Source organism: Podarcis tiliguerta, assembly GCF_965153285.1.
Source record: "Podarcis tiliguerta genome assembly, chromosome: 10".
NCBI lineage: Eukaryota > Metazoa > Chordata > Lepidosauria > Squamata > Lacertidae > Podarcis > Podarcis tiliguerta.
Window position 1 is genome coordinate 9,127,892 of NC_139543.1, and position 24,849 is coordinate 9,152,740.

The 24,849-nt window shown below is 42.5% G+C and overlaps 1 protein-coding gene across 4 annotated transcripts in view; it reads right to left on the bottom strand.

The window, feature by feature from the left end:
• Positions 1–24,849, bottom strand: part of LAMB1 (laminin subunit beta 1) — a 58,715-nt gene that overhangs the window by 873 nt on the left and 32,993 nt on the right. For all 4 annotated transcript variants that reach the window (XM_083399281.1, XM_083399282.1, XM_083399280.1 and 1 more), the window contains 12 exons: positions 24,505–24,729; positions 22,140–22,357; positions 19,400–19,496; positions 13,400–13,769; positions 10,187–10,371; positions 9,632–9,873; positions 7,654–7,857; positions 7,098–7,242; positions 5,066–5,273; positions 4,689–4,830; positions 2,266–2,442; positions 209–368 (listed from right to left, as the gene is read on the bottom strand). In XM_083399281.1, coding sequence (XP_083255407.1) covers positions 209–368; positions 2,266–2,442; positions 4,689–4,830; positions 5,066–5,273; positions 7,098–7,242; positions 7,654–7,857; positions 9,632–9,873; positions 10,187–10,371; positions 13,400–13,769; positions 19,400–19,496; positions 22,140–22,357; positions 24,505–24,729 — 2,373 coding nt within the window. The remainder of the gene's footprint in view (positions 1–208; positions 369–2,265; positions 2,443–4,688; positions 4,831–5,065; positions 5,274–7,097; positions 7,243–7,653; positions 7,858–9,631; positions 9,874–10,186; positions 10,372–13,399; positions 13,770–19,399; positions 19,497–22,139; positions 22,358–24,504; positions 24,730–24,849) is intronic.

Here is a 24,849-nt window from a genome sequence, read left to right on the forward strand (position 1 = left end):
ACCCCATTGTACCCAGTTATTTGTCTTTACAGAATGTGAGAAGCTTCCAATAAAAAGGAGAAACAGCTGTATTTGATGATGATGATGTTTTACATCACGGTGCTGCGGAAATGGGCTTAGGAGGTGGGGAAGGAGTGCTCAGCTGTAACTGAGAACATATGGCAGTTCTAAAGAAATATTCAACCCCCTTTTCCATATTGGACTTTACCCTTGAGCTGCTGAAGTTTGCTGTTTGCTTGTTCTAGCAGGGTTTTAGCTTCATTCTGTAGTGCCTCTGCTTTCTTCCTGGCAGCTGCAGACTCGCTTGACTTCTTGGCAATTAAGCTTTCTACTGTCCTATACTTGTCGTCCACATCGTTATCTAGTACCTGCGATTTGAGACACAAGGTGGCAGTATTACTCAGAACACAGAAATGGAACACATTCTTTGTTTGACGTCCTAATTTCACTCATAACAAGGATCTACTGAGCAGAGACCACACACATCCTGAGTCCGTGGAAATGGACCTCTCTTTCAGTACCGTTCAAAGCATCCCTTCCCCTCTACTCTCTTTACCCCATGAGAAGGAAAAAAAACCTGTGGTTTGTTGTTCCCAGCCTTTAAAAATGGGTCACAGCTGGAGTAGATACATGCACTAGTTTCCATGCTCTTTTTGGAAATGAAAATAAAGGTCCTGCTCCCTTATTGACAGCAGCTGACTTCCAATTTTAAGAATGGAACAATACTTCCTTCAACAGACAATGTTTGACAATGTTTTTAAATAGAAATAAACTACTATTCAATCCTGCAAGCAGGTGTTTTCATAAGCCATTGCATTACATTGGTGTGAGGCGCTGGATCCAGCGGGTGAGACGGATCCAGAACTGCCCCATCCTCAGGCCAGCCCCCCATGAGGCAAGGTGAGGTGACAGCCTCAGACATCAGGATCCATAGTGGCAGAAGATTCCCTTGTTCCTGATGTAGATCTTCATTACCACCTCTTCCTTGACGGGAAAGGGGAACACCATATAGTGCTTTGCCTCAGATCCCAAAATGGGGCTGTGCCCAACCTCCAGAGTCAACTTTGACAGGTGGGTGGCTTATCAAGTGGTACACCTTCAAACGAAGATTTCAGAGCATACTCCACGGTTCCAATACTTTCTCTGTAGCTCTAATTCAATGCCTTTTTCAATTTTAGCACCTTATTTTGTTGCCGCAGGGCATCAGAAAAGTGCCGAATGCAATTGGTACCAGGGACTGCACAGTTCTGAGCCTGATGTTACAGAAAGTAAGGTGTTGAATGGTGGGCATGGCTTCAGTCAAATAGGCCTAGTGGGCCTAATTAAGCCTACAAAGTGAAGCTTCTTTACTACTGTCTTACATCACCCATACACATGGCCAGAAAATCTGGAGCCTTCGTAGCAGGAACAATTCTTTGCTGTTCTTGCTATGCTCTTGAGGTGAAGCATGTAACTAGATGTGGCTTCCAGCCATCTTAGTAAGTGGACTCAACTGAGTTGTGCCTGGTTTAGCTAGCTCCCTGCCCCAGGAATTAAAGGTACCCCTGCCCGTACGGGCCAGTCTTGACAGACTCTAGGGTTGTGCGCCCATCTCACTCAAGAGGCGGGGGGCCAGCGCTGTCCGAAGACACTTCCGGGTCACGTGGCCAGCGTGACATCGCTGCTCTGGCGAGCCAGAGCCGCACACAGAACGCCGCTTACCTTCCCGCTAGTAAGCGGTCCCTATTTATCTACTTGCACCCAGGGGTGCTTTCGAACTGCTAGGTTGGCAGGCGCTGGGACCGAGCAACGGGAGCGCACCCCACGGCGGGGATTCGAACCGCCGACCTTTCGATCGGCAAGCCCTAGGCACTGAGGCTTTAACCCACAGCACCACCCGCGTCCCGCCCCAGGAATTACTCCTACACAATCCCAACAGCCATGCAAGCAAGAATCCATAGCTCACCACTGCATAAGGTTTTGTGTGCTCTCAAGATGTGAAGCACTTTTAACCACCACTGAAAATGGAATGTCAGATTCCTGCCTCAAGAAAACCTCATTCAGTTCCACAGGATAGCGAGATGCACTTCACACAACAGTTAAAATGGCACATGCTTTTTACAGTCTGATGGTTTGCATTGTGTTATGGCCAAACTGATAGTATCTCTGGCCAGGCCTGATTTTACTTACAAATTCAAGGGCAAAGCAGACAACACAAGCTGGTACCTAAGAAAATGCCTTTGTTTCTTGAGAACATAGAAAGTAATTTCAAATGGAGAGCCTTACTCTTTTGATATCTGTGGTACTTTGATTCACAGTCGCAACGGTTTCTTCGGCTGCTCTAATGTCCTCTATGTTTGTAGCAGTCTTTTGTCGAAGCACTTCCACGTTCTTCTCTAGCTCAGCAATGCGCAGAGTGGCGTTGTTCAGAGTTTCTTCCGAAGCTGCAGTTTCAGATTCAATCTAGCATTGCAAATGAGAACATGATGCACAAATTTCTTCCCAAACCACAGTACTTTAACGACATACTTGTTCAGCTTACAAAGTTTTCCAAACGTTAAGTCTCTGTGTTGTGGCAAGCTTATGCTTTTCCTCTTCTTTTCCCCAGGCATAGGCGGCCCTCCATATGTTTTGAGACTACAACTCCCATAATCCCTATCTAACAGAACTAGTGGTCAGGGATGATGGGAGTTGTAGTCCCAAAACATCTGGAGGGCTGAGTTTGCCTATGCCTGCTCTATACAGAACACTTCCATGAGACACTGCTTGGGAATAGAAGTTGGGATCATCTGCATGCAAAACTGATGCTCCACTGTTGTGCTGTGACCCCCTCCATTACAGTCTTTGAACTAACTTCAGTTAGATGCTTAAACCCTATTGAGTTAAGTTGCTGTGCTACCTTTTCGTGCACTGAATTGTGAGCAAAACAATTGGAGGAAGGAGGGGTTTCAGGGGAAGGGAATGTAGATGGTAGCTTTGCTGCCTGTTAACAATGTCCCAAATCAAATTCAGTAGTAAATCACTCATTCAGCTAATTACTAAATCCAGCTTACGAAGAAAAGAGAGAGATCCTATGATTTGAGCAAGGGCATGGCTACCAATCTGCCATATACCAAGGTCTATCTAGTTCAGAGCTTTCCAAACTCTGTGTCACAACACATTAGTGCTTCGGCTGCAGTGTGTAGGTGTGTCGCATTAATGTTCCTCCCGGGGCTAGAAAGGGGTTAGTTTAAGCTTGTGTTTTCTAGTGAAACTGAATTACTATGTCGAGAAGTGATGCATGTCGAGAAAGTGTCTCACCAACATGAAAAGTTTGGAAAGCTCTGGCTTAGCTGGGTGAAAGAAGTAGTAGCAAGATAGGCCTAAGTGCAATTCTCATCTAGGCAGGGCAGGCACCACGCTTGCAGGACCTACAGTTTTTATTTTACTATAAGCCCAAGGTATTTCAATCAGCCTGGGGCAAAAGGCACACTAAGAATTAAAAATGTTTGAGACTACAGTTCACCAATCCTTCCACACAAAAATCCACTCTCTGTTACCCAAGCTTTATTTCAGCAGAGTAATTTAAGGGGTGGAGAGTTGTTTTGCTGCTGTCATGGTTTTAAAAAATGCCCTATTTCCAGCAAAAGGTAAAGGGACCCCTGACCATTAGGTCCAGTCGCAGATGACTCGGGGGTTGCAGCGCTCATATCGCTTTACTGGCCGAGGGAGCCGGCATACAGGTTCTGGGTCATGTGGCCAACATGACTAAGCCATTTCCGGCAAACCAGAACAGCGCACAGAAATGCAGTTTACCTTCCCGCCGGAGCGGTACCTATTTATCTACTTGCACTTCGTGCTTTCGAACTGCTAGGTTGGCAGGAGCAGGGACCGAGCAATGGGAGCTCACCCCGTCACGGGGATTCAAACTGCCGACCTTCTGATCGGCAAGCCCTAGGCTCTGTGGTTTAACCCACAGTGCCACCCGCATCCCTAATATTTCCAGCAACTCCCTGCCTAAACCAACAGCTGTGATGTACAACCTGATATAAGGGGAGTATTGAAAGTTTGCTATGTTGAGACCATCCATCATATGGGGTAAAAACCTGAATTGCAATCTTAATTCAGGATGCAGATGGGCAAGTCATAATGGTTCAACCAATTGGTTGCCAGAGTTTTTCACTGATTTCTTTCCTACTGATTGCCTTTTCTGTCTCTGGACCCGACTGCCAACACAGATCACTGACACAGGAGCCTCTTGGAACCCCTTCTGACCACCTTTGCATTTCCTCTGCTATGATATCAAAGGAAGATCAGATTATCGAGGCAGCAAGACAAACAACCTGGATGCAAGTGATTAATGCTTGTGGCTCCGTATCAGGGTGCTTGTGGCATGTAACAGGGCCAGTACATTAGCAACAAAGGCTTTCTTCCATTCTACCTCCACTGCTTTTGTACAAAGGGTGGTGAACGGATTTTTCGCTTCTTGTTCATCCCACCCCAAATCAGCCATCAACCATCTGCTGTTTTTGTTTTCTCAGTTTCTGTGCTTTTCTAGACAAAGCCTAGCTATATTGAAACACTGGTTTAAGGAACAGATAGTATTAGGTGATAATAGAATGAACCAGAAGATAAGATTATTGTGTATCCTGTACAAAAGTAGAACAGCATGAGAACATACATGGCCATAACTCTGTTTCCAAAAGCAGATTTAGGTGATTGAAACTCACAGAGGTAAGTAGGTCTTGTGTTCCTTGGATGTCTTCATCTGCTAGTTTGATGGCCTTTTCAGCTGCATCTTGGGCTTTTTCGGCTTCTTCCAGAGCTTCTTTCACCATGTCTGCAGTGACTTTGACATCTGTTGCACTTTTACTGTGGAATGGAAATTAATTACAAAAGGACTGTGTTAAACAGGCTCTCCTTAAAAAGGATTCTTTTGGGTTGGCCTTTTCAAAGAATATGCAACAGGCTAAACTTACTCCCAGTTTCTCAACATGCTTATTAAATACTGAACGCTTTTCAGGGCACAAATATAGTCTCCTAGGATTCTGCTGAAAGGTAAAAAAGACAGTCTGTTTCAGAGCAAGAGGGAGTAAAAAAATGGTACCTGGCTTTTTTAGCTTCATCTAACAGCGTTTTTGCCCTTGCTATGTCTCCGGCACTCTGTTGTAGGACAGTCTCAACATCCGAAAGGCTCTCCACCCGTTCACGAATATTATCTGCAAGTGTTTGTAACTGCTCAGGTGTGCTGGGCATCTCCATGTTGAGCACTTCATTAGCAACTGCCTCAATGCTGTCCAGATCAGCACTGTCTTCTGTAGAAATGGTAAACAGAAACAGTGAGTGAGATGGCTCCCTTCCTCATCATGTTTTATTTCCTATAAAGCCAAGAAAAAACAGGAGCCAGGTGGCACATATTTATAATTAAAAAAAGGTATAAAAGTCCACACTCTTTGGAAGTGCTTCAGCTTTGATCAATTTCTAAGACGTCTTAAGAATCTCGCATCTGATCAGGCAGTTGAGTATTGGGAAGGAATTCTTGCCAAAGGGCAATGGCAGATGGAAGTAACATCAAAAATAAATGACGGCCTCAGGCATGTGGTGGATTCTGATCAATAATGTATCATAGCAAGTGTAATGAACTTTCTGTCAGTGACAAAATTACTTTTGAGTAATATGGAGAGCTAAAATTATGCAGGTCGTTCCATCCTGCATTCAACTTACTTCAATCTCTGATCATTTGATGTAACATTGTAGCTTATATAACGAAAGGTGCTCATGCATTCTATGACTTATATGGATGAAGAAGTCAAGAGAGAGAGTGTATGTGCATGCAACACTGCATGGAGCAGATAAAAATCCTGTTTCTGCGCATATATATATATAGCCACTAAAAGTGAGCGTCTTATCGTGTTGCATAGCCATTTTTTTGCCTGTACAGGAGTGATAAAAAGGTAAAGGTAAAGGGACCCCTGACCGTTAGGTTAAGTCGTGGCCGACTCTGGGGTTGCGGCGCTCATCTCGCTTTATTGGCCGAGGGAGCTGGCGTACAACTTCCGGGTTATGTGGCCAGCATGACTAAGCCGCTGCTGGTGAACCAGAGCAGCGCACGGAAACACCGTTTACCTTCCTGCCAGAGCGGTACCTATTTATGTACTTGCGCTTTGACATGCTTTCGAACTGCTAGGTTGGCAGGAGCAGGGACCGAGCAACAGGAGCTCACCCCGTCGCAGGGATTCGAACCACCAACCTTCTGATCGGCAAGTCCTAGGCTCTGTGGTTTAACCCACAGCGCCACCCGCATCCCAGGAGTGATGCTACGCAGTTAATCAGGCTGGTGTGATGAGCTGAAGCAGTTATATAAGCTGTTCCATATGTTCTGGGCCAGCAATCTTGGATGCTGTTAAAAGGGAGCAGCGTATTCCAACTTCTTCAAAGAATAATGATTTTACTGCTCTTTGTTGCCACTAGTTAAATCTTTGTGGGTGGATTTATATCTGTACTCTGCAAACTACTTTCCTCCTAGAAAAACCGAAATACTTTGATCCAGGTTCTCAGTGCACAAAGTACCATGAATAAAGTCACTTCAGCACTAAGTGTACTGATCGTGGAATGTGAGGAAAAGCAGTTCTTAGTGTTGCCCCATCGCAGTTTCCTGCCTTTAGAGGATGTTCAAATCATCAGTACACTTTTGGATGGTAACACAGTAAGGGTTGGAGCGGAAGGAGTGAAGTCACTAGCAGTGATTAGCTGAGCTGTCCTGATGGCAGAATTGAATGGGGTAGTCATAAAGCTATTGGCTAGAACAGGAAGTAGAAGCACACCCAAAGCAGGCTTGGTCTGCCTGTCCAGCAGCAACAGGGAAGCATGGGAACTTAGGAAAGGAGGACATGGTCCCAAGGAAGAGAGAGGGGCTTGAATGGGAAAGATACTACGGGATTCCCCCCAAAAAACTGCTGCAATGATTTAATCTAGGCACAAAGTGAAAACCCTTTTGTTTACCCATGACTTTGGAATGTCTCATATAAGTACATGCAATTGAATAAACGTGCATAATTAAAATACTAGGTTAAGAAGAGGAAGCGCTTATTCACAACAGTCCCGAAACAGCAGGCTAACTATATTAAAACAAGACTTACTCATCAGAAATTCTCTGATTTGTTTAATAAGATTCCGCAGATCCTTGTTGCTCCGGTCCACTTGCTCTTTGGTGGCGTTGGTTTTTAGGAGAACCTCTTGTGCATTCTGTTTTGCTTCGTCTGCTCTCTGTTTTGCCTCTGAGACCTAAGTGAAATAAATGGGCCATTATTTTCTATTCCTGACAATCTTAAAAAATGCTCAGGGATAAAAAGAAGAGACACTGAGAAAGCAATTCGTCAGCACTGAAGCTGTGTGAGAGCGACTCTCATAAAAGCCAGAGAACACTCTTAAATTGATGTAAACACAACAATATTTTAAACAGCCCAAGATGCTATGTGTAGTACTCATAGGAATCTCTATTTAAGCCAGACCTTTTTCTTTAATGAGGGTACTTAGCAGGATCATGCAAACTGTAAAGAACCAATTATTTTGGGGAGAAGTTTTGTTTGCAATTGTCCAGACTTGCACAATCTGCCGATTAAGCTTTTTATTGCTATTCTAAAATTCATTCTGGTTGATCTACCTTTTAAAAATAACAGTCAATAATAAAATCACCTTTCTGGAGAGCTGTTCAACTTCTGCCAAAGCGCTGAGTATGTCTCTGTCGAAATCCATCGCCTTCTGCCAGGTATTGTGGGCCACAGTAACCAACCCATCACAGCCTGGTCCTCCACATTTCCTTTTTCCATCTTCTGTGCGGCAGCTCAGGCCACCACATTCTGAATCAGCACAGGAAGCCCCGAGGGGAGTTCCGCACGTCTGCAGCAGACAGGATTAGACAGAGGAAAGAGTGGGGTGGCGGTGAGGTTATCACCCTTTCCAAACAAATTTCCGAGCCAGCTCCCTAAAGCCCTATCCTATTAGTTGCAGCTTGACAAATTTCCAGAGCCCCATCGAGAACACAAAGGCTGTTAGAAAATGTTTATTCTCCTGCTACTCTCTTCGCCTCTATGATGCTCCTTTCTGTACTGGCCTGTTTTTCTAAACACAAAAGCCCCAAGCATGGTGACCTTTCCTCATGGGGCATTGCTCCAGCTCGGCAGTGAATAATTATGCCCCCTCAGTGTTTGTATTGGGCTTTGAGATGCATGTAACCAGGATTTGCATGTGCAGTTTTCTTTCATGGCTATCAGATTTCAATACAGTTTAGTATTCCCATTTGAAAAGGAGAAGGGGTTAGCATGAAATTATTCCACCTTGGGAGAGCGGTTCCTTGGCCACACTAGTTTGCTTTAGGGAAGTGATTAGCCCACCTTATGCCTACAGTATGTTACTTTTAATTATAACTGACAGCAGAATTTTGACAACAGCAGTTGCCTTTGGGCAACCCCAAGAAAGAATGAACAAAAGTGAAAGGTTAGCATTTTCTTAAAACCAGGGTGGGTGCATGAGGCTGCTAGACAGAGCAGCCTCTCCATTTACCTAGGTTAGCTATCTTGTCAGGTACAGTGCACAGTCTCAAGAAAATGATATTGTAGAGTTCCAAATGGTTCAGAAAAGGGAAACCAAAATGATTAAGGGGTGGAATGACGATGAGGAAAGGTTGCAGCTTCTTCGGACTTTTGAGTTTAGAGAATTTTAAGAAATTCTGCATAGCATGGAGAAAGTGGGTAAAGAATCCAATGAAGCTGAACAGTGGAAGATTCAGAACAGATAAAAGAAAGTGCTTCTTCACTCAGCAAACAGCTAAACTATGGAACAGGTGGCAATGATGGTCCTCAAACTGGATGGCTTTAAAAGAGGATCAGGCAAATTCGTGGAGGACAAGGCTATCAATTGCTAGCAGCCATAATAGCTATGTTCTACCTCCATCGTTAGAGATACTGTGCTTCTGATTACCAGGTGGTCAGATTTCAGCTGTTGCACTCATGTTCAACTTGCACATGCATCTGGTCAGCCACTGAGAACAGGATGCTGGCCTAGATGGGTCATTGGCCTGAACCAACAGGCTCATCTTATGTCCTTACTAACTTCCAGTAACTGAAAAAAATGAACTTTTATTAGATATTCTCAAGCCAGTTTATGTAACCCAAAACTCCCTTCTTATGGAAAACATTGGTCCCTTCTTTTTTTAAAGCTATCTACTGTACTTCGTTCCAATCATTACTGAATGGTCCGAAGGTGTAAATTCTCATTCCTTTTTGTTCCAGAAAGCGGTTGCCCAGTTACACTCTCTTCTCATTTATGGACTCTTGTTATGCAGGAAGGATTTTATTGCCCCCTTCCACACTTCAGCACCCAATGCATGGGTGGATGGAATCAGCCCCTCTCGCCCTGTTACACCATACATGAAGGTGACTGCCTAAATAGGGCTTTAGTTTTCTATAAATGTGCCTCATTTGTAATGTGTCTGTAAAAGAGCACATTAGCCTCTGTAATCCATTGCAATGTGCCCACTGCAGCTCTCACACTTTTCCATTTACATGCAGCATATTCAATGCTGCTCCTGTCTTTTAGCTCTTCTTGTTTGATGACCATTCTCTGGCCCTTTTCTGCAGTCACTGGCCCTTTTACCAAAGGCTCTGCACTTTACCTTCTCAGACACTTCTGCAAGATCCAGACTTTGGAGCTTGCCTGCAAGTTCATCCAAGAGGCGTGACTGCTCTTCTTGCTTAGCCTTGAAGCTGGCCTCAGTCTCATTCATCAAGCTCTCCACCTCTAGGCGCATCTCAGCTGACTGCTCTACTACACTACCAGGAAGAAGAGTTGAGGCATTGGCTCTCCTTTCAGCATCCAGGGACTTCTGGAAATACTGGGTGATGCTGTCCAAGGCTCCTGCAAAAATCCAATGTGATGATTATTGAGTATTCTGGCTGGCCTCATTTGAAATTGTAACATGAGAAGCAGCCCTATGTACTGGGTGTAATTACCCTGGAAGTCAACAGACCCAAGATCTCTGCATGCTTTTCCAAGAAAATGAAAGGCATGCTACAGCCATCGTTATGCACATATAATTGACTGGGCGTATTAAGCACAAACTTAATTTTGTTGCTCTGAAATAAATGATAATTCAAAGCACTTAATTTTGGTTGGATTCCTCCCCCCCTAATTAAACTTATTCCCAAAACACAAGCATGCAAACACTGACCCCGAACATCAGATATTTTTATGAATTCTAGTTGCTCTGCAAGCTCTTTCACAACATTGTCTAGGCTCTTTGCATCTGCCTCCAGGGTGCTCAGTTGAGTGTCTGTGGTATTGCTTTCAGAGGCCACCTTGGATACTTTTTCTTCTACTTCAGCTATCTTTTCTGTAACATCTGCTGTTAACTTCCTGTGAACCAAACAGAACCAACATTTATTGTTACAAAACAAAAACCTACTGGCCTTGAATTTAAAATATAAATAAATCCAAATGATAGGTTAATTCCTTCCTTTTCACTCCAAGAATGTGGTTAATGAGTTTGTTACAACTTCCCTACTCAAAATACTCATTAATCAGAATTTGTGGCTTAAAAACAAAATCACATTTTATAAGCACAAGGCAGCAAAGAGCTCAGAGAACAGCTGTTTTGTGTGAGATTTAACTCAATCTGAATTCCAGAGGTCTGCTGTAATGTGCTTGAACTTTGCCAACTGCATAGGTCACAGCATTGGCTCATAGAATCCATACATAATTTCTTTTGTATCCCACATAGTTAACAAATGGTTGTTAATTTATTTTTCACAGACTCTTTCACAGACGAACTAGTTATGATTAAGGGGTGGGAGGGTCAATGCATAATAGATTATTTTACTCTGTAAAATATGAGACAAAATGGAAGCTGGCTGTGCTGTAGACTTCCTCCACGTTTAACACAAAGTAGGACTCATCATAATGAACATAAACAACATTTTGAGGGAAGTTGCCAAGCCTAGAGAATCAGTCCTTGGGCATGCGCATTATCTGCGTGGACTCAACCTCCGAACAACCTCCGAACAAATACAGATATTAATGTATTTGTGCAAGCTACAGTGGTACCTAGGGTTAAGTACTTAATTCGTTCCGGAGGTCCGTTCTTAACCTGAAACTGTTCTTAACCTGAAGCACCACTTTAGCCAATGGGGTCTCCTGCTGCTGCCGCCATGCCGCTGAAGCCCGATTTCTGTTCTTATCCTGAAGCAAAGTTCTTAACCTGAAGCACTATTTCTGGGTTAGTGGAGTGTGTAACCTGAAGCGTATGTAACCCAAGGTACCACTGTATCTTGCTTTAAAAGGGGGGGAAATCTCCTTAACCCTACTATAAAGACTATCCCAGCATTTGTGTTCTTCTTCTGTAATCCTCAGTTACACCAAATGCACACATAGCAAAGGGAACAGGACCCACTTTCCCTAACCCTCACATGAAGAAAACGCCTGTGGAAAATGTTTTGTGCAAAAGCTCAGTAGAAATTTTTAGGGTAGGGCGACATGATGGCTCTATTATATTTCCAGTGGCCAAGGGAGTATGCATTCATATACCAATTGCTGGTAATACCAGCTGGGGAGTGTGTTGTTCAACTCAATTCTTACTTGCAGGCTTCCCATAAGCACCTTGTTGGCCACTGTGAGAACTAGGACCAGATGGCCCTCTGGCCTGATCTAGCATGACTTCTTTTGTTCCTAGGGTGGGACCAACAAGGGCAAGTAGTCAGAGTTAGGCCCTGAATTAAGAACACCTCTCTCCATCATGCATTGTTTGAGACTGATTTGTTCTGCAAATGAAAACTGAATGTGGAAAATCAGTCTTCAAATGCTGCTGCTTATTATAGCTTTAAAATGCAACAACAGTTTAGCAAGGAAGGGACAATGTAGTGAACTCTTTCTTCAAAGATGCATATGAATTAAGGAGTTGTTAAAAGGTAAAGGTAAAGGGACCCCTGACCATGAGGTCCAGTAGTGGCTGACTCTAGGGTTGCGGCGCTCATCTCGCTTTATTGGCCGAGGGAGCCGTCATACAGCTTCTGGGTCATGTGGCCAGCCTGACTAAGCCACTTCTGGCGAACCAGAGCACCACACGGAAACACCGGTTTCCTTCCCGCTGGAGTGGTACCTATTTATCTACTTGAACTTTGACGTGCTTTCCGTGCTTTCAAACCACTAGGTGGGCAGGAGCAGGGACCGAACAATGGGGATTCGAACTGCCATCCTTCTGATGGCAAGTCCTAAGCTCTGTGGCTTAACCCACAGCGCCACCTGCGTCCCAAGGAGTTGTTAGGGCACGGCAACTGTTTTGGTTTTGCATTTTTAACGCTCTGGGAAATTGCCTTAAAACTGCATAACTGAAAAATAAAGAAGATCCAATAGTAAGATCTATATTATGGCAAGCAAAACTCACAAACAGGGTAGGCGAGTAAACCAAAGCAAGACCACATTGATAATAATACTGGGGAAAAGTTGATTCACACAGGCTAATCCATACAGGATTTGCTTATAATTTGGCACCACCTGAAGAATAACAGTGCCAGAAAACAAAAGGCATTGAAAGCCCTTGCGAGACAACACTTGGGCAAGATTGTGCTGTGGTCGTCTGCCAAGCCTGAGATTTTGAAACTGCAGTTCCTCTCTTTTGGCATCCATATACAACAGGTCTTCGCAACTGATAAAAGTACAAGTCAGGGTGGGTATAAATTATGTCTAAACATGTTCAACAGCGCTTAATTCTTAAATTATCATCTGCAGTGGGGGAAAATTATTGCACAGCGCTCCAGGGGAAATGGTTGGTGCCAAATGCATGCGAAGTACTAAAACGGGTAATGTATTTTGGTTTTTCTTATGCAGGACCAAGTTCTGCAGGGGAAAGTGCACAAGCTGTTAGGTTAAACTAAAAACCTGAAAGGATTGTATGATCATCCATTAACAGAAGTTGGTACAGTTAAGTTACCTAATTTGTACCCAATTAAGTTGCCTAATACAGTTAAGCTACTTTAATTGCTCGATTGTCATTAAGGCTACAAAAACAACTGGTGGTATCAAGAAACCAAATCAGTCTTGCAGTTTCCCTTCCTTAGACTGAAAGAAGGGGCAGGAAGGAGCAATTTGCTAGAGGCTGAACATTTCAAGCACATCATTTCTCATCCCACATTCCTTCATTTTAACGGAAGTCTCTATCCTATACTCAGGGAGAAGATAAGGAACGAACAGGTGTGCCACCTTGTTAATTGAAAAGCTGTTTCACAGTTTCCTTCAAATTTTCCATAATCACTGTAAGGCACAGTTCCAATCTTCTTTTTCTTTACTTTCTGCTTACAAGTCTAATTAAAATTGCAGAATGACAAGATCCCCACTCCCCATGTCTGAGCAAATGCGAAAGAACACTATTTGTGTTTTATGCCACACTTACTCTGCTTCCTCAAATAGATTTCCAATGTTCTTAAGAGGCTCGGCAGCAGGATTTTGAGCAATGATACTTTTAATCTCATTCAGTTTTTCCTCCACAGAGCTGAGTGTCTGCCGGTAAGGACCACTGAGCCCTGTGATTTTCAGGGCTTTCGCTCTTTCCAGGAATCTCTGTGTCCTGTTAGTCAGCTCACTAATGATGACATCCCAGAGAGCAAAACACTGGTGACATGGTGCACAGTCTGGGAAGGTGCCAGAGTAGCCTCGGGTGCACTTATCGCAACGGGTTCCCTCAACCCCTGCGTTACAGATGCATTGCCCAGTCGTACGGTTGCATTGTGGGGTCTGGATGCCACGTTGATCACAGTCACAAGCTGAAAAGAGACAAAAATAAATGGAGACACCACAAACCAGGGGCGGGGAACCACCAAATAAGGCAGCGGTTTTACAAATGAACAAAACCATGCCAATTCTCCTGAAAAATTGCTACTCCTGCAGCTCGGGGATTATCCATCTATTTGGTGGGCGAATGTCCAGATCACACTCCATAGCTGTGCATGCCAACGCCAGCGAGATCTGCATTCAAATCCCTATCTAACCATAATGTCCCTGTCTTACACCTTAGCCTGTCCTGCTCCAGAAAGTTGCTGTGAGGCTCATGTTTGCTGCCCTGAATTCCTTGGAGGAAGGTTGGAATAGAAGTGAAATGCGTGCAAATTAAATGTGAATTAGTGAACTGACACAAGGGAGTGTTTCCCTGTTCTTGACACTCCCAATTCTCCTCCCTTTCTTGCTTCTGCTCCCCACATGTGGGTCAGTGATAATCCACAGGGTTTAAAGTGCAGTACTGGTTAAGTTTAGCTGTTTTATTTCTCATCAAAAGTATTTGTACTATAGTCTAAAAACCAGTAGTCTGCAAGGTTTTCAGACCTTGGAGCCTTGTTTCTTAATTTATTGAAATATATTTGCATGATGGTATGTTGTATGGCTACTGTTGTGACCCACTTAAAATCAACCTTTGACCCACCAGCAGGTCCCGTCCCACCAGTCTGAAGACCAACAGTCTGCACTATGATTGCACTTTACATCCCACAAAGGTCAATGACAAAACTCCCATGGATATGAACGGCTCTGGACCGCGCTTATTAGTGTAGCAGAAATAGAATTTACAATCAATAGGTAGTTGGCACTTTCCATTAGTCGACCCCAAATAGCCAGGCAGGACAAGAAAACTAGAAGCTACTAGTGTTGAAAAGCTTCATTTTAACATGGAATGAGACAGTTGGGAGAATCCTTTCCATCACAGCTGCAGGTGAAATGAAATGATTTTAAAAAGGCACATGCTGCCAGCATCCAAAATGACAGGAGTTTGACCCCCAGCAATGTAAAGCCCATAGGAAAATGCCACATCCTTCAAAAAGGCATCACAAATTTAACATATGCAAATGATCCATCAATCAGGAATCCTGTAAGGTATTGTCTGGATATTGTGGTCTATTGTCAAGGTTTCTTCCACAAATATTCAAACTTCCCATAAGAACATGTAAGAAAGGGAAGCTTCGGGTTGGGCTAATACTTTGGGCACATACTGTTATTTAAATATTCACATCTCTTGGCCAAGTTTCTTAAAAACCATTTAAAAGAACAAGTTACCATAAACAAAACCAGCTTTCTTGTAGAGAGGAATTCAATACATAGGATACAAAAAAAATGTGTTGTCGTGCTGTTCAACTTATGTTGGTGCAATTTAACAAAATGGCCTTTTTGTTCTCAGAATTATAAGCCAACACAAGGGGTTTTATTTCCATCAAAGAGACTTCAGCATTCCCACAGTGAATTGCAATGGAACATAAACCCCTCTCCTAAACCCCCTCTGGCAACTCATTCCTCTTTGAAGATTGAAGGGGAAAGGAGGCACTTAACCCTTTCCACCACCAGTAAACTATTATTACTTTGTGGGAAATTAGACTATCTGGATAATGGTGAATTATTCGGATTCCTTACATGGGTGTAACGAAAACAGAAGCCCACCAGTATATGGCTGCCTTCTCTTGAAGATCCCAAGATCACATTACACATTCAATCCATTTTAGCATGTCAAGTTATTTTTTTGTTTCGTTTTTGAGCACACGATCCTGATCACACTGAAATGAATGGGCATTTATATATATCTTTTCTTTGAAGCCATTGGGATTTTGCCTCAAATGTCTGTGATTCAGAGGCATTTTTATGAATATAATAAACAGAACACAAAATTGCATGTTCATTTATGGTATACGAAAAGACCAAATTCCAGTTGTAACAAGGATAATACAGAACTTTTAATACGTACGTGTGTGTGTAGTTGAATAAACCATAATTTAGTGCTATGTATGAACAGGTAACTACAGAAGAATTAAAAGTGATAAATTATTTGATCCCTCCTCTGCTTATATGTCAAAATAAATCTGTCAAGATAACCAATCAACCTGGTACGGAGCTCTGTAAATGATTCAGTGCCCCTAAAGAACCTAACAATGGCATTTCCCTGGTGTAATGGTTAGAGTGTTGGGCCAGGGTTTGAATCCTCAATCAACCATGAAAGCTCATTGAGTGACCTTGGGCCAGTCACCATCTCTTAGCCTAACCTACCTCACAGGGTTGAGGATGAAATGGGAAGGAGAACCATGTACCCTACTTTGAACTCCTTGGAAGATAAAGGTGGTATATAAATGTAATAGTAAAATATAAGTAAATATATAAATAAAAATGAGTCCTATATGACTAGCAGTGAATCGAGTGCAATCCTATTTCCTACCTAATTTCTGTGTGCTACAGTTCTTCAGCGCCCCCAATTTTTCTCTTGTTTTTATTTTTGACTATTGAATAAACACTAAAAAGCTATTCCATACTCCTCAGAAACTCTTTAGAGGATCAAATCAGGATAGCATGTACTTGGAAAATTCCCATGCGAACTTCCTAGTGCTGGACACACTTGGGAACACTGTTGCTGGATCATCCAGTACTTGGTTAGAACAATACACATGTGGAATAGAGGAATGTTTTTTTAAAAAAACCAACGTCAGTGCAAATCCCTAGGTAGCACATCTGGATGCCTGGAGTAGACAATCCTAATAAGAAATGTGAAGAAGCCAAATCTCATACATTCCACAATTACAATGTATGTAGCTAGAAAACTCTTATTGAACGGGATCTCTAGGACACCCAAGTTCCATAGAACATGATGAAGACATTGCAAGTCTCTTATCTTACGTACCAAAGTGCAAAATTCCCCTTGTTTTTTCCCTCATTTGGCTATGACAACCCCTGTAGCACACAGACATCTTGTAGATGATGACGTTTATGCAAAATCATTAGGTTGTTATTCTTATTTTCCCAATGGAGGACAAAAAACATCTTATTTTCCCAATGGAGGACAAAAAACACGCTTGAAAGACATCTGGCTGTCTGGAGCTTATGGGAGTTGTAGTCTAAAGCATCTGGAGAACATCAGGTTGGTGATGGCTGAGATAGTATATATATTAGCTAAAAACATAGGTCTGAACTGAATTAATGGTGTCAGTAAAATTAAACTATGTATGCTCCAGGTTCTTTTACCTAATGCTGTATATCCTCACATGTAAACAGTTTTGAACAGCAGTCAAGCTGAAATATAGTTCTTGCATAATGTTTGCTACCCTTCAAGTCATAGCTTATAAAATCTAGAATTAAGTGCTTTATTCCTCCTTGTGTGTTCAGGGTCAGTTACTTCCTAGTCCAGGCAAACCATCGTTTGTCATTACATCTGAACTAACAATCTATGGTTTGTGCTTGCCTTTCAAACCAGGCTTGGAAACCTGAGATAACCTTGGAAGGTCACAGAAACAATACCCGTGAACTAGCCTGTGAATACCTGTGAACCAGGTCTCAGTTGATGAGATGCTTTAGAGTTTTGCAAGTGTTTACATGTTTTCTAAACCTGTTTTGTAGAAACAGACCTGCACCTACCTAAGTACACCTTTGAGAAACTTCTGAAAATTTCAGATATCCTACCTACAGTAACTACTATTGTTAGAAAACAAAAAGTACAAAACTTTCCCCCATCTCTTCTTCCTGTTCTTGAGGTTTTTATTCAATAATACATACAATGCAAATATTAGCAGTTGTGTTGAATTAAAACAACCACAGCTGCATTTTAATTTAAAACAATACTCCAAAAGCTCCTGGCAATATGCCCTATTTTAATGCTAAATCCCAAGCTCACCAGTATTTTTGTCTCTTAGGCATGCTCTTCCAGAAAGAGGAAATCTGGGGGATTCAGTAGGATTTGGACTCTTATAACAAAGTCATTTAGTCTTGAAAGATAACAGAATTCTGATCTGATTCCAGCCTATCCATTAAACACAATTTCCCCCCTGTGTAATGGCTAATCCTTTATATGCTTGATGCCAAAAAATGAAGTTATTTGGGCCTTTTTATTCAGCGGAAACCATTTTTAAATGCAGCTTCTAATACCCAGATTCACGCAAATACACACTTAGGCAGGAATTGGTTTGAAATCCAGCGAATACAACTAGATCTGAATTTTTCAGAAATTAAGAAAATAAGAAGCACCCTGTAGGATCACACTAGAGGCCCATCTGGTTCAGCACTCTCTTCTCCCAGGAAACAACCAGATGTGTATGGGAAGCTCACAAGGACCTGAGTGCAACCGTCTGCAGTTACTAGACTTGCAGTCTCTATTCAGCAGAGGCATATTGCCTCCAACAGTGGAAGCAGAACATAGCCGTTGTGGCTTGTAGCCATTCAGAGCCTTTACGCTCCATGAATTTGTCTAATCCTCCTCTTACAAGTAATTCAAGTTGGTAGCCATCACTACCTCTTCTAAGAGCAAGTTCCATAGTTTAACTATATACTGTATGGAGAACTATATTCTATCTGTCCTGAATCTCAGCTTAATTGGGTACTCCAGGGCTCAAGTTTTATGAGAGGCAGAAAAGCTTTTCTCTATCACTTTCTCAAGACTGTGCATACTTTTATACACTTCTATCATGCCCCCTCTTACTTACCTTTTCTGCAAACAAAAAAGACCCCAAAGTTGGAACCTTTCCAACCCCTTGATCATTTTGGCTGCCCTTTTCTGAACCCTTTCCAGCTCTTCAGTACCCTTTTAGAGGTGAGGCAACCACCATAGTTAACGGCACAATGTGAAAGCCTAAGAGGCTTTCCCCAAAGAATGATGGGAACTGTATTTTGTTCAGGGTGCTGGGAACTGTAGTTCTGTTAAGGGTGAACTACAGTGCCCAGAGTTCTTTGGCATAAGTCATGTGCTTTAAGTGGCATTAAATGAGTTCTAAATGTATGGTGTTCTGGTTTGAATAGCAATTGAAGCTACCAGGCATATTTACAAAACATGCCTCAGTAAATGAGTTCTTAATTTATTTATACACCTAGGTGCTGCTCCCCTTTTATTCTATGCTGGGCTTTTCTTGCAGAACCAAAACGAGAAGACACTTTTCTCCCATGTGAAAAACTGAAAATACTCTTTCACATTATTTTTGTTAACAATATGAAAAAACCCAACTACTATAACATCTAAATCTCTATCATCTAAAGCCAGTCTGCCATTTCTGTTACAAAGCTGCAAAAATCCACTTCAAAACCAAACCCTTACTAGAATTAAATTTAGCTTCACAAAAATAGCATTTAAAAAAAAAGCCAGCCAAGATCAGTGCGCTTCTTTTTTAAGTGCTGTATAGTAACAAACATTGCAACATGAAGAGGCTAATGAATGCACTATAGAATCATAGTTCTCTCGTGTATCTAATTCCTTGCAACATAGCATGAGGGAGCCAATATGAATGCCGCTTTGTTTCCTTGCACAGGGCAAGCTATCGGCAATTATCTCTCGGCTCCCAACCTCAGCAGAAGCTACAATATGGGAAACGCATGCAGATTTCACATACAGAAGTGCTCCTTCAAAAGGCTAATAATGCACGCAGAACAATGAAAGTAATGTGCTCACCTTGGCAGTCCACACCAGGATCACCCCAGAAAAACTCCTGGCACTCGTTGCATGTGCGCCCTCCAAACCCTGGCATGCACTGGCACTGCCCAGTAAACTGTTAATTCAAACAAACGCAACAAAAATAAGCTGAACAGGGTGCATTTCACAAAGTGAACAAGTCACAGGGACTATATTAGGCCACTAGAGCCATCTGTCAATACAATACATTAAGTGTCAAAAGAGCTAAAAATGTTAACTGGCCACCTATCAGAATTATGGACATGGTACACATGACTCTGGAGATCCTTAGATAGGATCTCAGTTAGTTTTGTTAAGAGTCAATAGCAGCTCGGGAAGAGGCTACTCAGATAACCAATACAGTGGTGCCTCGCAAGACGAAAAGAATCCGTTCCGCGAGTCTCTTCGTCTTGCGGTTTTTTTCGTCTTGCGAAGCAAGCCCATTAGCGGATTAGCGCTATTAGCGGTTTAGCGGCTATTAAAGGCTTAAGGGATTAGCGGATTAGCTGCTAAAAGGCTATTAGCGGTTATTAAAGGCTTAAGGGATTAGCGGATTAGCTGCTAAAAGGCTATTAGCGGCTTAGATCAGCTGATAAGCGGCTTAGATCAGCTGTTAAGCGGCTTAGCGATCAGCTGTTAAGCGGCTTAGCGAACAGCTGTTAAGCGGCTTAGGGGCTTGGGGAAAAGGGGGGGAGGGGAAAAAACCCCAGGAATCGCAAGACATTTTCGTCTTGCGAAGCAAGCCCATAGCAAATTCGTTTTGCTAAGCACCTCCAAAACAGAAAACCCTTTCGTCTAGCGGGTTTTCCGTCTTGCGAGGCATTCGTCTTGCGGGGCACCACTGTACTTCTTGCACTGTTTCCCCAAGAAAGGATGTTCCCCTTGCAGCTGAGAGTGTAGGTCAAAGATCTCACACACACACAAAGACATATTCCATTGGAAAAGTGGAACAGGAGAAAGGATTAAGCCCTTTCCAGTACCACAGTGTCAATTCAAATTCTTCTCCCTCGGTTGCAATTCATTTTGAAAATATGGATCTCCCACACCAAGCATTCTCTGTAACTTTCATATCTTTACAATAACAGAAGTTGGCTAAACAATAGATTCCACTGTTTCCGACTTCATATCAGTTACTTGCAGGGTTTCAAGCTTATGGTGAAGAACACTTTCAAGTAGCTGTATTAGGGCCTTTAGTATTAACAGTTCATCAGATTTTCAAAGGAATTACAATGGTTCATATTAATTAATACACAAATATACATAATATACCACACCAACATAGAGTTGAGCGCATGCTCTTCCCGTTATTACCCTTTGTGGTCTCTGAATACTTGCAAAGGTTCAGTAAATAGAAAAATCAGGTTGAATGTCACATTAATAAAGAGAAAAGGAACTTGAAATATCAGCAAGTTTCTTGGTTTCATGTAAGAATTAGGGAGCAACCCATTATGTGTGACAATTACACGTGTGTATTTTGCTGCATATAACATGAGTTAGCAGATCAGTCGGCCGCAGCTTCCTAGTACTGTATACCAAGTGCAAATGTGTGGCACACTAACTCTGTAGAGAAGTGTTTTCAACTGTTAATGCAACCTTCTATGGAAATCATCAGGTGATTATGAATGAATTAGCGAAATGAATGGGTTTTTACTACAAGTCATAGCTAGTCTGCATTATTGTCAGCTGCAGCAATAGCTCTTCAAGAAACATCTAAAGCATCATCACATCCGATGGGATATTAAATTTTAAACATTATCCTTGATGTAACTTTTCAGCACCACTCACAGCTGATTGCCATGTCCCAGAGCAGGACAATTTTATGCACCGGACCCTGATTCTCCTGGTAAATTAAGTCAGGTCCAAACAGGATTTTGCAGGCAGCAGGCACCATGTAAAAATGATGCCAGCAGAACAAACAGCTATAGATTTATGTAAGCGGGCAAATCAAGCTAAAGCAAACAGCCCACAAGGCCACTGGCCAAAATAACCTGTTGGAAATTCTCTCTCCACACTAATACAAAGCAATTTGTCATACTGCCAAGCACTGCGATACAATAATCATCCACTGTACTCAAATAGTGTGACTTTCGCAAGAACATGCATTTGAATGCTCCTCAATATTAAGGCAACAAACAAACAAAACTGGTACATACAAAACTCACAGAGCTCAGTATGCACAGAGTTGCTTTCTGTTGGATTGTTTAAAATCCCTGTGGCATGTGAATTTATTTAATTCCTAAACACGTTTCTACACCCTCTATTCAGATGAAATATCAAGGCAGAATACAAGTTGAAGCAAACGCAATAAAAAAATTAGATAAAACTGCCAACACTACCATTAGATCTCATACTATTATTGTTATCTCATATTCTTACCATTCTCAACATCATATGTTCTTGCTGCTATTAAACTTCTCAAATGTGAGATAGTGTGCTAAGTTTAATTTTACTGTTTACTATTAGATTCTGATGTATTGTTGAATGTTGCTTTGTTTGATATAATTTGTTTATTTTAAAGTTATTGTGACTTTTATATCTGATCAGATTGCTACTATTAATGTTTGATGTTTTACTATGTTTTTGTGTTGGAAGCCACCCAGAGTGGCTGGGGCAACCCAGCCAGATGGGCAGGGTATAAATAAAATATTAGTAGGAGTAGTAGTCATAGTAGTAGTAGCAGAGGTGGGAGAGCAGAGCTAGCCCTGAATGGTCTGACTCCACAGCGATCAGCTTTTCTTACCTCATTACAAGATGAGCCAAAGGAACGTTCAGAATCGCAGCCACATGGTTCACACCCTGTCCCACTAGCCAACCTCCAAGTATTGGGGGCACAGTGGTCACAGCTCTGTCCAATCACATTAGGAAGACATTGGCATTGGCCAGTTTCTTTCTCACACTGACATTCTTCAGTGCTGTTGCAATGCTCACGCACTGTTCCCAGGTAGTTGCAGACACACTCTGGGGGTGAAAGAGCAGACAATGTAACGTGTTGCAGTACACTTGGGTGATTAATATGCTATCAAACTGCGACATGTAAGAAGGTATTGTAGCAGATTTGGAGAAGCTTTGTGAGATATCAAGGGTCACATTCCCTGGGGATAATCTCTTTCAGGCTGCACAATCAGGGTGGGCAAGGCCAAAGCCAGTGGTAGGAAAGGTTGCCTCCTCTCTTTTGCTTTTCCTTCACATGGGGGTGGTATTTTGTCAAAATAAGAGTTCATGGGAAAAGAAGGGTTAACCCTTCCCTTATCAGCTAGTGCCTTGTGTGGCAATCAGGCACGGCAACAAAGCTCCCATTGGCAGCAGTGGGATCTTGCCTGCTCCCAACCCCCAAAGCATAATTTCTCTGAGTGCAGGGAAGGGAGCATGAATCATGCTACCATCACGGAAAAAGAGCAACCGCTTCCCTCAGCAATTAGGCTTAGAGAAAAGCTCCCATTGGCATAAGTCAGTGGTGTCCAAATTTTTTTCAAAGAGGGCCAGATTTGATGAAGTGAAGGGCTGACCAAAGGGCCAACCAAAGTTGTTGACCCTTTTTTTTAAGAATTGGAAGTTGTTGAGGTTTTTTAGGATTTTACCCCAGGAAATAAACTGCCACATGGGCCAGATTAAACTGACCAGCAGGCTGAATTAGGCCCCCGCAATGGACTTTGGACATGCCTGGCATAAGTGGATAGCTTTAGTCAGGATTGCTTCATTCTAAGAAGAAAAACAATAAACATCTGCAAGAACCAGTTTCGGGGGGAGGAAAACTTCCCTTTGGTGCAAATAGGATCATTTTTCTCAACCTAACTTCCACATGGCGGAAAGGGATTGAGGGGCAGAGGCTGCCGGCCAGACCCACACCACAGCTGCTGTCTTGCTGGGACAACTCAACCCCAGCAGAACAAGGTAAAACTAGATTTATTTCTCTATAGCCACTTTTATATTTCCAAAAGATTATAGGAAGGGTGAGAGTTTCGTGGGCCGCTATATACAATGGTGTGAAAATGAGCTCCTAGTATGGGGGGGGGGGGTTGGAGAAAAAGAGGCCCACCAAGCATAAATGTCTCCAGCAGAGAGCCAGAAATGTGCAGCTGCCATTTCCCTGCTCCAGACACAAGAATATAAGCAGATCCCCCACTTGCTCTGTACATGTCAAAGCAAAATGAAGTTGCTGAAGTCGGGTTTCAAAATTTAATTATCTCAACGAATCCTCACAACTACCTAGAGGAGAGTTCTGCATTATTCAAAAGCTCAGCTTCTCTCATTTGTGAACATCGCCTGATCCAACAAACTCACTCTCTTTAGGCCTTTCATTCTTGGGGAGCAAAACAACCACTATCCACCTGGTAGGAACTATGAGATTTGCATTAAAATACTGCATCAGCCATGGACTCATAAGCAGGCACAGAGCAAGCAACAATTTCTCATGGTATATTCCCAAAGTTTAAAATGGAAATGATACCGATCTACTTCAGGAGATTGTTTTGAAAAGATTAATAGATATGGAAGCGTACCTGAAGTCATCTAAACATTAAAACACTGCTAGTTTCTAGGTCATACTTCACAGCATAAAACTTTTAAACAGACACTTTTAAGCCTTTTTCTTAACACATATAGTTCTATACCTATCAGCTGAGGTTATTCACTACTGCCTGATGCATAAAATATAACAGAAAAACAAAGAGTAGAAGAAGAGGATTTCTGAATATTGTTGCTTGTTATGGTGCATATTCTCTCCCCTCCCCCTATGACTTTTCAGAAATCCACTTCTACTCTTTACCAGGAATGTCTCTGTAAACAAAAGACAATCCCCTCTTCTTCCGCCAAAGCCTGAGGGGCTGCAGGAAATGGCCTGGGCTTTTCTCCTGATAAGAAGAAAACAATGAAAGCTAACAAGAAAGCCTTCTCTCACACAAAAGCCTCATCTTTTCAAGATCAGGCTTGGAGTTCTTCTTCACTTAAGTGCCCCATTCAAACTAGGTTTGAGTTATCTGTTGACCTTTAATGAAGGATTATGCTCCCAATCTGCAAATTCCCAGTGCACCAAATAATACCTTTGTGCTTAAAAGAATAAAAGTGATGCTTGCAAAGGTCAGGAGCAGCGAGCTTCTCCTACTTACTTCTACAGTCCTGCTGAACAGCCCGGCCGTAATAACCATGTTTACACAGTTGGCAGTTTTCACCCTCTGTGTGATACAAGCACTTCAGGCACAATCCAGTCTTCTTGTCGCAGGCCTCCGGATCAGTTGAGTCAATGTTGTTGTTGCACTGGCAGGGCTGGCAAATTCCACCAACATCCTCAGGGTTTCCAAAGAAACCAGAAGCACACTCGCCACATCTGCTCCCTGCTCAACAAGCCAAATCAAAGGAAGAAGAAATCTCTTCAGCTCACTCAAACATAAACATTAGCTAGAAATGAAAGCATGATAAAGGGGAGGAAAAGATCAAGGTATGTGCTAAGACGC